At 36.8% G+C, this 17,829-nt stretch overlaps 1 protein-coding gene across 1 annotated transcript; it reads right to left on the bottom strand.

The window, feature by feature from the left end:
- Positions 1–1,948: 1,948 nt before the first annotated feature.
- LOC150093242 (nicotinamide N-methyltransferase-like) lies at positions 1,949–16,171 on the bottom strand. The gene is made up of 4 exons (XM_090413677.1): positions 16,161–16,171; positions 10,126–10,374; positions 9,801–10,008; positions 1,949–4,232 (listed from the first exon to the last, which is right to left on the bottom strand). The coding sequence occupies exons 2-4, from the start codon at positions 10,364–10,366 to the stop codon at positions 3,797–3,799; spliced, it is 885 nt and encodes a 294-aa protein (XP_090269803.1). The 5' UTR covers positions 10,367–10,374; positions 16,161–16,171; the 3' UTR covers positions 1,949–3,796.
- Positions 16,172–17,829: the final 1,658 nt, after the last annotated feature.

The following is a 17,829-nucleotide window of genomic DNA, read 5'->3' as shown; positions in this document are numbered from 1 at the left end:
ATTTTCTTGAAAGCCATATTGTGTTTTGGGAATGATCTGAAATTTTTCAACGTATGTGGAAAGTTTCTGATGCACGATGCGCTCCATGATTTGGTTGATTACAGACAGCGTGGCGATGGGTCTGTAATTACTTATAATGTTTCTTTTTCCCTGTTTGTGTATGGGTGTGATTAATGCAGTCTTCAGTGTTTCAGGTATGTGTCCCGTTTCGAAGATTTTATTTAACAGTAATTTAACAGTATAATAATAATAATAATAATAATAATAATAATAATAATAATAATAATAATAATAATAATAATGTCAAAGTAGTTGGTCTTCGTACGGTAGGATCCCGGATTTGGGTTTCGTCTAGTACCTAAAGAAAGGACTTGGCTTATCAGCTGAAGGTGAATTGACTAATTTCACACAGAGAGGAAGATATTTCATTTCACAAACAAGCAAACGACGAAGAACTAACGCATTTATCAAACATGATCCATTGACCTCATAACCAACCATCAAAATGACTGATTCTCGATTTTTTTGTACTCATACATAAACGGAGGCTTAGAAGTTGTATCGCTTGCTAAGAAATTTAGTAACCACACTGAATGTATAAATTAGTCGAAATATATTGATCACGTTTAGTTAGATAGTATATAACATGTTAAATTCTTTCTTTCTTACTTATTTCAATGATTTAGATCAAGGAAAGAGGGATATCGAAATTCGTCTGAGAAATAATTTGAAGGTCTTCTGCGATGTTGTAGCCCATCAAATATTGCCAGCGGAATACACCTAACGGTACGACCTCATCATTTCGTCACTTTCTCTGGAAGCTGCATGTCCCTACTGGAAATCAGTCAATAAAGCTCTGAAGAAACATCATTTCCTTACTTCGTCAAGGGGGGGGGGGTTTAATGGGAGTTTTAGGAAGTGATTCGTGGGCTGTAGGAGACTGCAGATTGCCTTCTTTTGACTGGGATAAAGACCATTTAAAGAAAGCACTGCTCGATGTTGGATTCGGAAAATTGATGTGGAAGTTGGAAGAGCGATTGGATGATAAAATGCATTACACAAATCATAGAACTTTGTTTATCGTTTCTGCAGAGAAATTATAGATTTTATTATTCAATAGAATAATAAAAATTTTAAAATAACTATATATGCTAACGACTGCGCTGTATAATATTTGTCATGAGATTCTTTGTCAGTTTTATGTAATTCTGTTTCTCGAGTATTTGAGAATGGGAGGGCATCTTCAATATACAGGATCTCTTTCATTGTTTTACTAAATTCTTTTTGCATTTACATACACTACATTATATTAGTCTTCTTCTTTATCAAGTTTCCGAACCCAATTTTTTTTTTTTTTTTTTTTTGAATGGGAAGCAGATGCCCATAATGAGCGATTTCAATTATGACAATGTAGACTGGTTGGAGAACGTAACACGTGGTTATAAGGCAAATCAATTTTTAGAATCCTTGCGGGACAAATGTCTTAGACTGAATGTACTGGAAGGAACGCGAGGACCAAGAGTTTTGAATTTAATTAAAACGTTAAAAGATTTGATTGTGACTTAAATGTTATACTTGCCTCCGCTGATTGAAAGTGTCCATGTGATAATGACCTCGGAGGCTCATAAACATACGTAGGTCTTAAAGAGAAAGTAACTGATCTAGAATTACAAGGCAGGCGGTTTTAAGAGTCTTATCATATGACGTAAATTTTTATATGATGTTGGAATATTTTTAAATAAATAGACATTCATTAAACATAAACATTATTTATTAAACCTTTTAAACAATTCATATTAATCATATGAAAAAGATTCAACAAAAGTATTAATAAAAGATACTTTATATGTTAACAAAAAATATAATTACAAAAGCATGTATAAATAAACACATAATTGAACACAAATTAATTTACTTAATAAATAATTCATAAAAAATATAGTTTGTATCTAAAAATTCGGTTGGAATTTCGGAAATCAGAGACCAGTGCTAGCAACTCATCTTTGCGATGAGTTTTTGAATGCTCTTAGTTTTATAGCTGTATACACAAGTGGTTAGAGATATCAATAAGAGCAATGTGCTTATCTTGATATGCAAATCTGAACAGATATCAATAAACTGTTTGATTGCTCTGAAAATGTTTGATATCATGAGGAGTAAATCGAAACGTTTTTACCAACAATTTTATTTTAAATGTATTTTTATGGAAATAATTATTATTATTATTTTTATTATTAATTAATGTCCGCATGGTTAGCTTAGTGGCTGTGGGGTTGGCAACCATATGTCTGGGGAAGGAGTGTCCTAGGTTCGATTCCCGTTAGTGACGTGAGGAGCTGAAGGATCTTCCTCAGCCATAGCCAAGTTAGCAGGTCTTGGGTGCGGGCAGTAGGGTTTTTTCCCCCAGTTTATCCTGGAGTTTTTTTTCAACCAGCAAACCGGCCTTGAATACACCGGGCCGTAGGGCTGACCACCATATCCTGTGAACGGTATGAGGTCCGATGATTAATAAACCCTCGACACCGCAAGGTAAAAGAGAGTAAAAGGAAGATGAGATGAGATTATTATTACGTGACACCTTTCCTAAGAGTCCAAGGACTCATGACAGATTCACTCCATGCCACAAAAACCACTTCATCCATTCATCGATTCACCGGACATCATTAGATGTCTTATAGTCATTCCGTTCTTCGGTTATATGCCACACCATTCATCCATCCATCTCACTGAGGCGTCTATCGCTTCCTCTTTTTCAAGGGACTTTACTTTCTGTTACTATTTTGAGAAGTCCTCCCATCCTTTCAATGTATTCAAAGTATTTCGGCTTTCTTCTATCAATATACTTAAAGAGCCTTAACGTTCGACTAATCCTTTCCAGTACTTACCCATTTGTTCACCTTTCAATATATGATATCCTCAACAGCCTTCTGCAAAACCACATATCAAAAGCAGCTTTTCCTTTCTTGTCAGATTTTTGATTCCAGGTCTTACATCCGTTAGTCGCTGTTGAAGAAACAGCTACATCTAGTATCCTCAACTTTGTTCCTGTGGAGATAGGAACAAAGTTGAAATCGATAGAAAGCCTTTGTAACTCAGGTAGTATAGATGACAACTTTTGGTTGAAAAGGCATTGAGTTCGAATTTCGTTCGAGATGCAAAGAACCTTTATAAAAATTTAAACGGAAGGTGAGTTATCCGATCTCATATGGAGACGGCAGAGTTTTTGATCTGCAAAACTGGCCAACTAGTCAAAAGAACATACGCAACTAACAGGCATAGTACCTGATCATATATTCTTAGTTTCCTTTGACCATAATTCCAACCAACCCTAACTACCTTTTCACACCATTCACAATCTGTCCATTCATGGATAGACAGATGTCCCCGTTGTGAAAAGATAGTTTTTATCTATTTATCCATCGTTGAATAGTTTTGCACACTATTAGCTTATCACCAGGAATGATAAATACTTCTCTCCATATACAGGATCTACCCCCTAATCATTACTTGATGTGACATTCTGGAACCTCAAAAATAGCACAATAATTTGTTATTTATGTGACACGAATGCAACATTTTGGAAATGCCGTTACAACAAATTCAGTGATGTCACCAGCAGAAAAAAATTAGGAAAATATCAAGGATTCATTCTTTATACTCGACTATTCATTATGACGAATCAAAACTGTTGGCAAAGATTTCTCGAGTTACTCATATATCAATAGACGAAGTATTCATTTTATTGAGATGCTCATAATTCTAAGCTGAGTTAACTTTTTAAAATGTTTTTTCTCTCTTATTCGAGTTTTTCAACACATAAGAAAAACACAGCGACAAAGTCTCCACACTCCTTCCGGTCATCTTCTCTTCGTTGAATATTCCAATCGAAATGTCCAAATCCTGCTTCGCTTAGTCTACTTTCCATGTGTTCTTTGTCCATTGACAGACATGGATACGTTTGATCTTTCAGAGCCCAAAACGTAGCACCCAAAACTCCCATTAATATCAATCCTCCTCCTTGACGTAGCAACCGATTTAAATTTTTAGCTGCCTTTTTAAATGCTGACCAATCGGAGCAGGTGCATTCTAAGCACAAGGCTGAAATAATGAGATCGTATTCGTGCATGTATTTTTTGGGAAGAACGTTTTCGGTGAGGATGTTGCAAACCACTGCGGCCCTCAGATGACGTCGAAGGCGAGATTCGATTTCTTCTTTTCCTTTATCCAGATCGCTAGAAAAAAAAAAAATTTTGTTAATTTTTAATTAATACTTTGTTATTTACTATTTCTTATCTGGTTTTCCAACCATTCCTGCGTGGAAATATTAGAGGATAATTACACAATTTCTGCTTTTGTTATATCTTTCCACGTATTCTTATAGCAAGTTATATCGATACACTTTTTTCATGTTAAGTGTTGCAGCTTTCCCAGAATTCCGTCCTCTTCTTTTTCATTCAATAGGACAGTTCTCTTTTGAGCTTGGACTTGCCCTAATGATTGATTTCAATTATAATAAACAAATGAGAACAATAACCTAGTTAGACGTTTAATGACAATGAACAGCGACTACAACGCTTCCAGTATTTCTGCACCTAGAATGCTTCGTAAAATATGTGTTGCCTGGTAAATACAAATGCAAGAGAGAGAGAGAGAGAGAGAAGATGAAAGGATCGCGATTAAGCAGGAGATACAGTCGACGTCTTGTCTAGATCATAGCAACATATTGCCATATTGTCCCTCTTCTATAAGTATATACACAACCTCTATTTACGCTACTCAATCCTCCATCTACACACAACGCCATCTGCTTCCTCCAGTAGCATTTTTGTCAGTACAGGCCGATTTACCTGTATGCGAAATGAAAAATCTCAGTTTTTCATGATAAAAATCCTGCTAACCGCCGTATCATGCTGGATTACTTACTGTCAATTGAAAAAAGTCCATACAAAGATTCCTCTTGTTCATGACGAGAATCGAACTCTCGATTTTGGCAATGTTCCGTCGTCAGTTTGTTTTAAATTGTGCTATGGAGGCATTTAATATTTAAATGCAGTGCAATAGTCTGGAGCCTGTGTAGTTCAGTAGAAGTGGCGTTTGCATTCTACGGCGCTTGACCACATGAAGAAAGGATTTGGTGGTTCAAATCTAGTCGCCGACTAGAGGAAATTTTTCTAAGCTTTTTTTCGACCGGTTCCCGAGTTAGTCGATCTCTGGCATGGGCTAGCGGGTTTTTTCTCCCGGTAACTCGGGTTTTTCGTCCCGTAAACTCAAGAAAATCGACCGTCGAACCCACACTATTTTCAGACATTAAAAATATTGTATTAGGGTTAGGGACCCCCAGATGGCGGCACTAGCGTGCCGCCTTCTTCACTGCGTACCGATGAATCAGTGATAGCCTTGGGCCAGCTATCTCTCTGATTGGCTACCAGTGGAGATTGAACTGCCCACTCAGTCTCCAAAAGTTAGATAGGGTAAACGGCCCCGCCTACTCCCTATACGGGAACAAATAGGCATTAACTGATTAGAAAAAAGTCTGGAAAAATTAATATTTTTAAATCTGTAAATAAATCGGTAGGAATGTGATATGACATAACATGAGCCTTTTTCACTTATTACTCATTTTAGAAATTATGGACTTTACAACTCCGTGTCATAAACAACTCTTTTAATATCCCGACGTTTCGATCTTCATATTAAGAGTTTTATGTGTATATATTGGACGGTATGTGTCGGTTTCCGATAAACAGTGAAGGAAGGATTGCCAGAAGGAAGACGTGTGACAAGTGTATTTAGAAACGGAAGTGTGTTCTGTTTTTCAATCTCAATTGCGAACTGTATGCGTTTGTGTTGTTTGTTTAGGTGGCTAGGGAATGTGTCTAGTGTCTGGCGGCCATGGGACCAGATCGCGAAAACATCGTCAACGTATCTAAGCCAGACTTTGGGTTTTAAACGAGAGGAACCTAAAGCAATGGTTCCTCGCCATGGTTGTGCTTTCCTTTTGTAGGTAGAAGGCGTTTTTCCATACAAATAAACCAGAATGCAATACATGTGCAAAGAGCGCAGTGATATCTGGACAGAATTTGTTCTGAAAAAAAAAAAAAAAAGGATTGTGTCATTGATTGGACATTCGTAAAGAGGGGCAGAGACGTCAAAACTGACTAATAAATCTATTAGGCCAATATATACACATAAACTCTTACCACCACCCAAAACAAAAGCTAGGAGTCATTAATATCCTAAAAAACAGGGCTTTGAAGATCTCCTCCAGTGAACATGCACTGAAAGACGAATTTAAAGTTATCAGCAACACTTTTTAAAAAAATGGCTACAGCCAAAACTCCATTAACAAAATTCTCTACAAGACCTTAATAAAACTATAACCATTCCTTACATTAAAGGGACATCAGATAAAATAAACAGAATACTACAAAAATACAACCTCAAAGCCACCTTTAAATCTCCTGCAAAATTCAAAAGCTTACTCAACTCATCCAAAGACCCACTCCCTCTGCTGGCCCGCCCTAGAGTATACCGTATTTATTGCACTGTAACATACCATATATAGGAGAAACAGAACGCACAATTCCTATCAGACAAAAAGAACATAAACGACACATTAAATATAGGAACAAAGGAAGACTTTGTTTTGAATCTAGTCTTCCACTAGAGGAAATTTTTCTAAGCCTTTTTTGACCGGTTCCCGAGTTAGTCGATCTCTAGCACTCTGGCAAGCGGGTTTTTTCTCCCGTAAACTAAGGTTTTTCGTCCCGTGAACTCAAGAAAATTGACCATAGAACCCACATTATTTCAGACATTAAATATATTGTGTTAGGGTTAGGGACCACGAGATGGTGGCACTTGTTCAGCCGTCTGTCTTCACTGCATGCCGCTTAATTAGTGATAGCCTTGGGTAGCTATATCTGATTGGCTGCCAGTGGAGATTGAACTGCTCACTTAGTCTCCAAAAGTTAGATAGGGCTAAAATGGCTTTGCCTACTTCCTGTAATTAAATAAAAAGACGTTAGCTGATTTTTTATGCTAAAAATAAGACATCATTGTTACTGAAAGAAAACTATCTGTAAGAAAGAATGTTTATTCATGTTATCATAAATAGAATTTAGCTTAATGTAGTTTATAAATAATTAATTTTTTTTTTCACTAGAGGTCATGCCAGTAGAATAACTTGTGATCGATTCATTGTTTCTCTAGCTTACTGTATGTAATGTAACTTAACTTGTCCTGTATATTTGTATATGCTCCAGATGGTGATCTTAATATGAAGATCGAAATGTTGGCATATTAAAAGAGTTATTTATAACAAGGTTGTAAAGTCCATAATTTCTAAAATGAATGCTGATCACCGTGACACTAAAAGAAAGGATTTCACTTATTACTCTTTTAACAGTAATGATAGAAATAAATGTAAATAAACATCATATAAATAATCTTGTGTAACGATGGTTCAATAGAAACCCACTCAAGTATATGGACTGTATTGGGTCCAGAGGCATAACTAGGGAGGGGCGGAGGGGGAGTCATCCCCGGGTGACACGTTGAACCTTTTTGAACTTTTGTAGTTAATTCTAAAATACTTTCTAAATAAAACTGATTAAGAATTACTATGAAATAGACTTCGCCAATGTCATCGACGATTTTGCTAACAGAAAAACAAGAAAAATAACATTTTAGAATTTTGAAATTAAAGTTTTACTTCAAAAGTAAACATAGTGTTTTAATTTATTTCCCTATATGCCGTTTTGACTTTTTGTAGTATTTTTGGTGTTTGAGAGGGACGGAAAACTCAGGGATCACCCAGGGCGACAAAAGTTCTAGCTACACAGTTGATTGGGTCCAGTCATATGAAGTGACTATAAACATTGCAAAGTTCAATTCAGTTATTCATTTTCATTTTACCAATAAGTGAAGATTGCGAGAATGCATATGTTGTGATTAAATCAATCTTTTGGTCGCATTTTCTATTATGGTGACCAGCTGGGTATGCCATCCTTTTTCTCCTGGCTTTTGAGGAGAGAATATACGAAGTGGTATACACGAAGTACAAACTGTGTACAAGGTATTCTAACATCTGTCAACACAGTCTCATCGACTTATTTGACAAATGTTTTCCTGGATAGTTTATGAAAGAGAAAATCATGAGCTGTCATGAAGAACAAAGATTTATCGAATGACCTCCTTGTACACTTATTCGTGATATTTATGGAGAGGTTTGAAGGTTTTCGCTGAATCGCACAATATTCGTGGAAATTTCAGGTTCTTTAAAGTGTAGCGATATTGTCTAATGAACAAAAAGAATTAAATAAATAAAATAAAAATGAGTAAACACGAACGTGGTGATGAAAGTTTGAATGGGAAATTCGTGCCTCTGACGTTCTATTTCAATTCTGACAAATTATCAAAAAACTATAAAAAAATAAAATTCAGTTAACAGAATACAACGTATAACCACAATGACACCTGCCAATCTGTATTATTTCTTGATTTAAAATGCGACTTGATTTATGCAATAAAGCTGTCTGTGTATATAATACTACTTTAGCATTTATATCCTACAGTAGATTAAAGCAGTTGTCACCACTCACGCTATGCAAAACCAGAATATACACCGCTTGGAAAGAAGTCAACGGACACCATAGTGTGAAGAACAAACAGTTATGGTGCCCACCTTAATAAGATGTAGGACCCTTTCGGCTGCACTGACTGCAGCAAACCGATCGGGCATACTTTCCACAAGCGTACGTTAGTGATCAATTGGAATTTTGCCCATTCTTCCTGCAGGTATATGATGAGGTCCTGGACGTTTGTGAGGTGACGTCCATTGATCTCATCCGACGGTGCAGTTGATCTCACAGACGTTCAATAGGGTTGAGATTAGGACTCTATGGAGGTTAGTCAAATGTGGTAATGTTCATGTCCACAAACCACGCAGTTACAGCAACAGCTTTATGACACATTACATTGTCTTGCTGAAAGAGGTGATGGTCGGTTCCATAGAAACGCCACAAAGTAGGAATACCTAAAATGTTCGTGGCACCACAAACCGAGATCCGACACCAAACCAGGAAAAACAGGACCATACCATCACACTGTCACTCCGAATTTCATAGTTGCGGTTGCGCACTCTGGTAAGAGACGTTCACCGAACATCCGTCACATCCACACCCGTCCATCTGCTTGATAGAGAGGGTAGCGCGATTCGTCGCTCCATTACACAGCTTTCTAAGCTTCCACGTCCCACTGAAAACGCTCTTTACACACTGAAGACATCACTGCATGTTAGTTCGGGTAATGTAGGGCTTACATATTGCGGTCCGACCATGGAAATCTGTTTTTAGCTTCTGTTCTGAATGGGTTTGTGCAGATTCGTGTTCCCGTCAATGCTCGGAACTCCGCATTCAACCTGTCGGTCGACGAATGGCGGTTTTTACATATTATCCTTCGTAGCACCCGTTGACTCCCTGCAGTTCCATCTCAGTATGGTATCATCCGTTACATGGCACGATGCATCTTACCCATGGGGTTGTCCGTTGACTTGCGAACACCCCCCCCCTTGGGCATAGTGGTGATTGCAGTATTAGAACAGATATTTTTGTACCAAATTCTGACGAAAGTATGGGTGAACAATTAAAACTTATGGATGCAAATAAATTTATATATACAAATTGATTGTTCGTTATTTGATTAATTGTTCGATTGTGAATTTCGTGAAGCCTCTATGTGTGATCTATTGAACCATCCTCATAAGGAAAACGTTATCATATATTGCGAATTACGAGCTTCACCTGTAGCCTTCCAGATTGGCTATGTATCTAAATCCCAGTGCGTAATCCAAGGCATCTTCATCTTTTTTCATCCACTTTTCAACAAGATCTCGATTGGAATCGCAGTGGTCACTCGTTACGAGATAGCGGAAACAAGCGCTTGCTGACGCCAAAGCGTACACCATTGGGCCACCTCCTATTTCTATGCACTTGGTACCCACGAACCGTTCTGAAAAGAAAAACAAAAAAAAAACAAAAAAAAAAATATTATCTTCCACGAGAGCTGGAAACATACATGAATTCCATGTCTTCATTTTAAGCGATCTACAAATCACAAACTACTTACTGTTGCTTAGGACCTCGTGAAGTCTGATGAGATAAAATCTCGCCAAACGATTCATGAGATCAATCACTAATTGAACATTGTTATTGACATTAGGATCGTCTTCGTTTTCTTCGCCTTCTTCTTCATCTTCTTCTCCAGAGACTTGTTCTTGCTTTTCTTCATTTTGATCTTCCGATATTTCTTCTTCTTCGTCTTGTCTTTCATTTTCTTGATCTGAATTATTCGACATCTCGGGAGTCATAGAAATGTCTGAAGGAAAGAATTTAAAACATCAATAATTTTCAGTCTAATGTAATCTCTTTCCATCCCTCTGTTTAACGGACGAGAGAAAGAGAATGCCTTAAGGATTAGATAATCTACATAACAAGATAATTAGATCTCATCTAGTGTACTGTAGAAAGTTTGCCATTCTGGTTCGAAAACAAATATTGATATGCCGGAGAAAGTGCAGAAGAGCAGCCAGACTAACATTTGACATAAGGGAATTTTGACTGCAATTTAAGTAACCAGGGATTTGGCTAAAAAGCGTTTGCATTTCCTCTGAAGTCACTAAAAGGGACATCGTAGTTTTGGACCTTCGGTACTTATTGAGAATGGTTGGTGAAGTGACGAATCATAACCCTTCTTTCCTCGAAGCGGATTGAGTACCAAACCTATTTAAATTCTGACGATCTGTGTAGAGAAATCTTTGAAATTTATTTTGGTAATTTAATATTTTTAATCTTTGTAATTGGACCAATATGAAGGAATTCTATGGAAAAACAACTTGAAGAAAAAGAAATTAATATGGTCGTAGTTAAGAAGTATTTGATGAGGGCAATAACAGACTGTGTGCCTAAATCAAAAAGGATTAACAAAATAGGCGTTAAATGGATGAACAGGGAAATTAAGCAGGAATTGCAGAAGAGAATATTATGAGAAATATAAATTTCGAAGATGTGAACAGTCATGAAATCTATAAAGTGCAACAAGTAGTGGCTCAATAAAAACTACAGAGACAACATTGACGACAGACTTGGACTCTCTTGGTAGATATTTCAGGAATTGGCGTCTTCAACCGAATATCAACAAGTCTGAGACCTGCTGTTTCCACCTAAATAATCAACTTACCAATAGAGAACTTCAGGTTTACTTTAATGGTCTTCGACATAATAGTACCCCAAAATATTTGGGAATAACTCTAGACAGGTCTTTGACATTTAAAAAACACCTCATGAACACATTGGCCAAAATCAAGACTCGCAATAATATAATTCAGAAACTGACCGGAACATCTTGGGGAGCTTCTGCGACGACGCTTAGAGGCTCAACTCTCGGCCTTGTATTTTCCACCGCCGAATATGCAGCTCTGGTGTGGATTAACAGCGCACACATCCATCTGGTTGAAAACAGCTCAATAACATTATGAGCCTTATTTCAGGGACAATCAGGAGTACCCCTATATAATGGCTCTCTATTTTAAACCATATCCCTCCTCCACCGTTGAGAAGAGCTGGCTTTCTATACTCATGCAGGAAGTATAGAAAGATTCAGAGAAACCCCCATCTTTCAGTGCATGGAGATGCCTCACATTTAATAAATAGATTGAAATCGAGATATCCTCCTATTAGTACTGCTATGAAACTGCTGGAGGACAATTTTGATGTCAATCAAGAGTGGAGACGCCAATGGGAGGCGTTTGCAGGTCTAGACCTGCAAACGCCTCCCATTCGCGTCTCCACTCTTCCACAGTCACCACAACCTTCCCTGCATTGAAGAACAACCACCTGGATATGACTTTCCACGTAAGACTTGGATTATTTTCAATCGGCTAAGGACTAACCACGGTCGATGTGCAGACTTTTTTTACAAGTGCCAGAAAATTCGTTCCCCACAATGTGACTGTTTAAGTGAGAAGCAGACCATTCGCCAATAATGCCCACTGAGAGCATACGAAGAAGAGGAACAACATTCCCTAGTTCCAACACTTGCGACCATTGACTGGATTAATAATCTTAGATATAAATTTGTAATATCTGACTGATAGAAGAATCTTAATTTTCATTGGTGTTGTCTGTATATTTAATGTGTTTGTGTTATATACAGATGTCGAGTTTATATATATATGTCTATTTATATTTTAATTATATATCAATGCATATTGTTATAATTGTCACTGACATTGTATGTTTCGTTTCTAGCGATGTAATAGGAACCAAGGAAGAAGTTACTGTGGAGTAGTTCATTGATCATTTTACTAAGGTTTTTCATACTGATGGTAATGATACTGTTCTAAGGAAACTGGAAGTTCAGGAATCAAACTTCAACATAGTTTTTTGAAGGTCAGTGATGTAGAAGTTTATGATTGCTTAAGTCATACTGATGTGAATGAGGCTATTGGACTAGATGGAATTTCATCACATTTTATGAAAGAATGTGCTAAGGCAGTGCTCCCCGTTATGAATGTAAAGGCCCCGTTGGAAAAATTAAAATATTTTACGGCCCCCATCGGGGGAAAAATCGTAATACAGACGTTATTATAATATTTATTGTATTTATATTCAATACAAAACATGCACAGCGAATATTGCAAAAGTCAAATGCAATTATTGCATTTTTAGCATCTTACATACACATTTGACATGGTTTTAAAACATTTTAAATTTGTTTTCATTATTCCACGCCCCCCCCCCTCAACAAAACTAACGGCCCACAAGGGGACTGCGGCCCACAGTTTGGGAAGCGCTGTGCTAAGGAACTGACACTTCCCTTAACTGGGTTGTTTAATGAAAGTCTAGTGTCCTCAACGATCCCTAAAGAGTGGAAAGAGGGCAAGATTGTTCCATTACATAAAGGTTGAGGTAAAAAGGATGTTTCCAATTACAGACCAGTTTGCATTTCTGGAGTGGAACTGGTATAAGTTAAGGAAAATGGGATTGGAATTTCAGAGACGCTTCCCACGTCTCTCAGGAGGGGAGTTACCAGTGGAATCCTACAGGGTTCTATTCTAAGGCCACTGCTGTTCAGTTTGTTTGTTAATGATATTGCGAGTGGTCAGCAAGCGGATATTCAGCTGTTTGCAGATGGGAAACGTTATTAGGAATGATGCAGTGTACTGCTTCAGAGCGATTTGAATTAATTGGCTATGTGGGCAGACAAGTGGGGGGTGTCAATTTAACACCAGTTAATGTAAGGTTTTGCATTTTGGATCCCAAAAAAGTAGAGCTGCGTATCATATTGGAGACGTTGTATTACAGGTGGTCGAGGAAGCGTGAGATCTTGGGATATTGGTGGATAAAGAAATGAAGTTCAAGAGACATATTGCAAAAATAAAAATAAAAAAACAGCACAAAGGAATGCCAGTATACTAAGAAGAATATTGGCATTCTTCTTAGAAGAGAGGAGAATAACAAAAGCAATTTCGGTATGGTGGGATCTGACTACGAAGACAGGTTGAGAGAATATAGATTACAGACGCTAGTCAATAGGCCGAAGAGGGGCGATATAATTGAGACATATAAATTGCTAACGGGGTACTCAACAAATAGATACTGAAGATATTTTTCAAAGGATTGAAAGGGGAGGGGATAGAAACAGGAGTTCATTCTTGGAAGTTGTATAAAGGTGTGTTGCGTAAGAGAGTCCTGTATGACTTTTTGTTTACCTGGAGAGTGGTTGGTGAGTGGAATTTAGATGAAATATACTCCCACTCAGTATACGTCAACATATGCTATGATAATTAACTAACACGAGCTTGATACACTTTCAAATGAAAAAAAAAATTGAAATAATAGCATTTACATATGGAAGGGACTAATAATTCTATTTTTTTATCTATAATTTGGCATGTTATAATGATGACTTAGTTCATCGCCATTTGTTAAGAACATGTGAACATATAACATCGCCTATTTCGATTAAATTTGCTATTTTTATTAAAAGCTGTCCAGTCCAGTCTTTTCAATTTTATTTACTGGACTATTTTAGTCCTCGAATTATGCCAGATTATAAAGAACAATATGCTAGATCTGCATATCTCCAAGGCGTAAAGTTCACGAAATTTGGAAAGGGTTATTGTAAAAGATTAATACTGTCTGTATATCTAGGTACTGGTAACAGGTATATTATCATTTAGTAGATGATGGGTAGACAACTATTGCCTGGATTGCAGTTATTAACAACCTTATTGCTTGACGCTTTCATTTTGAACTAGGACTAATTAGGAGAAGGTCTACCCCACTCTGCAATCATTCGAATTCTCTTAATTTCATTAAATTTTAATGGGCGAAAAACAGAATATTAACTTTCTGTATACTCAGACCGTTTGTCTGCTTCGCTAAGGGCAAAAACTGTTTACTGTACTGCATATACAGTTGAGAAAGCTCTTATATATATTCCCAGTGTCATTACAAGATTCGAATTCAAGTCTTTTTTTCCAATCAAGGATGGATTGTGTTGTCACACTTGAACTCCAAATATTGTAATATGCATATGTAGGTATATGTAGGTAATTACTCTGCTTTTTGTGGTTGTTTTTGTTTCAGGAGGACCAATCTAGTTACCTTCAATGTTAACTGAAATATAGTCTTGTTTTCTTTCTCTCAAAATGTGCCTTGAGGTTTGAGCTCTTCTTGGACTTACATTTACATCTAGCCTTCACATCTAAAACATTTCCCAGCCTCTAAACCACTGGTCATCTTTTTCTGTTCAAAATGATTCTTTACACCAATCCCGTACTAACTACGTACAAATCTCAAATTCGCCCATCCTTAGAACACTATTTTCATCTAGTGGAATTTCATTTGGAATAGTGTGGTGCATCAAATACCTCCCTAAAAATTCTTAATGCTGGCTAGAAAAGAGAAATTCGAGTAATAGATGATCCTCTCTTGCTGACTAATTTCATCCACTGTCTCATAGATTTATTTCAGCTGTATGTCTTTCATGGATTGCCATCCATCATTCCATCTCTTTCCACTTCCCTAATCAATGAGCAGTAGTCCAATCTTTTTCCTACTTCTCGAATCTGCTTGTTATTCCATCGAACAACCGCTCTTTGGAACAGCCTAACTAAATGTGTCTAACAATCACAACCTCCAGCCTTTTCAAGAGAAACATTAATAACTTGCTACTTTCTCGCCCTTGGCCTACGCAAATGTATTCCCCTATACCTATAGCACGTTTAATTAATGTACTATAGAATTTGCCACCTCCCATAGGTTCTGTATACTTCTATATACCCCATTTTATATGTGGTTTGTTTTTTACTTTGCATTCATTCTGTCATCTGTAATTCTGCGCCAGTTTTTTTTTTTTTTCTGCATTTTTCTCTTGGTTATTTAGCCAGGCATCTATTACTTACACATAATTTAAAGGCTTTCAGCAATTTAAAAACATATCGACGAGTTTCTCACTAACCTAAATGCAATTGCTAAGTTCTCTTGATGTTTTATTATCATGAAGTAATTTCTTACAAAGGATTACCAAGAGTGACCCCCCCCCCAAGCCGAAAAGAAATGAATGCTATCAAATTAATTAGTACCAAACTAAGCTAATCAAATAAAGCATTGGTTCTCCTAAGACGCCAATTAATACGGTACAATATACTACGATCGAAATTATTTTAATATAAGTCAACATAAGATTTTAGAAAAGTTTAATATTTCATAAATATTTTACTAAAAGAATTTTGTTATTTACTATTTTACTATTTACTAAAAATATAAAAGATTTTATTACACTCTACTCGTCCTATACAAGATATATAAATTCAATAAAATTTGATCCTACGGTATTTTATTTCTATTTTACCTTCTATGATGTCGCTGCAAATATTACGACGGTTTCTGCATAATATTTTATACTCTGTTATTAAACTTTTAAATAACACACGTTTTGTATAAAATTTAATTAAAAATATCCTGATATTTTTCTTGCAACTAGCTTATATAATAAAATACAAATATCGCGTTAGAAATGGACGATATCGTAAAACATTCAGCGATGCAACTCATTTTACCAAACGACAAAATACAATGATAAAATACGAAACATACTTTGCTTACGGTTTTTCGGAAATCCTTACTGCAGTGACGCCACAGGATGACGGAGAATGAATTCACTAAAACTAAGCTATCGTTTTGTTCTTATTATGACCTTGACTCTGAGCTCGTCACAGATTATGTGATATCAGTAACTTTGTTTGTAGAGACAAGTACTGGCTGGCTTATCAGTTGGTACAAGTATGGAAAGTTCCTGGAATGCTTCTCGTAAAAAAGCAACAGTAGGAAATACAGCTGATGCTTATTATTATATAGCATTTAGAGCGCTGAATTTAATAGTTGAATTGATCTTACGAGGAGGATCCCAAAGAAGTAATAAAGAAAAAGATAGTCCACTGGATAACAGTGGTATCGATTGAGAAGCATCAAATAAAAGGCATATTTTGCATTTTGGAGTAATAGTTAAGATTTTATAGACGGAGTTCAGAATGAGGATACTGGACTGGGCAGATGAGGACAAGGTTCTATATGTAGGCCATCATGGATGGGAAACTTCGTATACTGCAGTTCCATGCATTTATATTGGCATGGAAACATATTCGAGATGGAAATATGGCTTTTGGAAGTATGCAGAACCCTTTGATATCTGTAAGGTGGTGATGATGACATAAAGAGAGATGACATAATAACGACAGGGATATCAATAAATATAGGTTGTACAAGACCTTAGTTAGGGTACGTCTGGACTGATATGCATAGATTTTGTTACCTGTATTCACAGAAACATGCATCGGGGGATAATGAGGCATTGTGCCGAAAATAAATTAATGTGTTTTGGAAGAGAAATGGTGGATAAGTGAGCAGATGTATCTCTGAAAGTGGTACAAGCAAAAACAACGAATTTAAAGGATAATGCTTCCGGTATAGTGTCGTTAGATTTATTTGCTTCTGGTGAGAGTCATCTTTAAACTCCAGAAGGAATGATTTGAATAATTAGATTTTTTTTTAATGATTGGAAAGAATACTAATAATAAACAGGTTGGTGATGTGGTTTGTATTTTTACGATAATATTCTTTGAGTTTACAAAAACCTCGTTTTCTTGCTTTGTTTATCCGAGTTATCTTCTTTGAAACTGCTAATATGTAAGATTGATTGATTGATGTGACATCGCTCTTAACAACAAAAAATCACCTGGAATTAATGATGGATTTAATGTGTAAGATAATCCTCCTTTCACATATATTAGGCCTAGTGGCCTGTTAGGTTCGTATTAGGCATGGCATGTTACGATTCGAAACCGCGACTGCGTCGAGGATAAGGTGGTTGGCCCTATGCCTCCCGGTGTGTCCTATGTCTGTACATGCGTGTTTCTACGGGGTCGGTTTGCCTATTCTGGGGGAAAAGGCAAACCTAGTTTCCCGGTGAAAAAATCCTACCTCCGTATGAGACCGGTTTAGAGACCAGATAAAAGTTCCTCACATCACGGACGGGAATCGAACCCAGGTCTTTCCGACCAAAGGGCTTCGTGCTGACTGAGCTACGGAGGCTCTGTGTAAGATAATAACGCCCTCTATTGAAAATCGGCAGTAATTTTGGTCTTGTCCAATAAACAATTTACAGATTATCAGAGGACTACCTTACCAGAGATACTCTCTAGCAGTTTATAATATTATGAACCAGTATTTTGGACTATTCTTCATTCGACATGACCATCAGTCCATG

This window comes from Typopeltis vanoorti, chromosome 24 (genome assembly GCF_054136105.1).
Source record: "Typopeltis vanoorti isolate ZY-2024b chromosome 24, IOZ_Tvanoo_1.0, whole genome shotgun sequence".
Lineage (NCBI taxonomy): Eukaryota > Metazoa > Arthropoda > Arachnida > Uropygi > Thelyphonidae > Typopeltis > Typopeltis vanoorti.
This window is presented reverse-complemented; position numbering and strand designations above follow the sequence as displayed.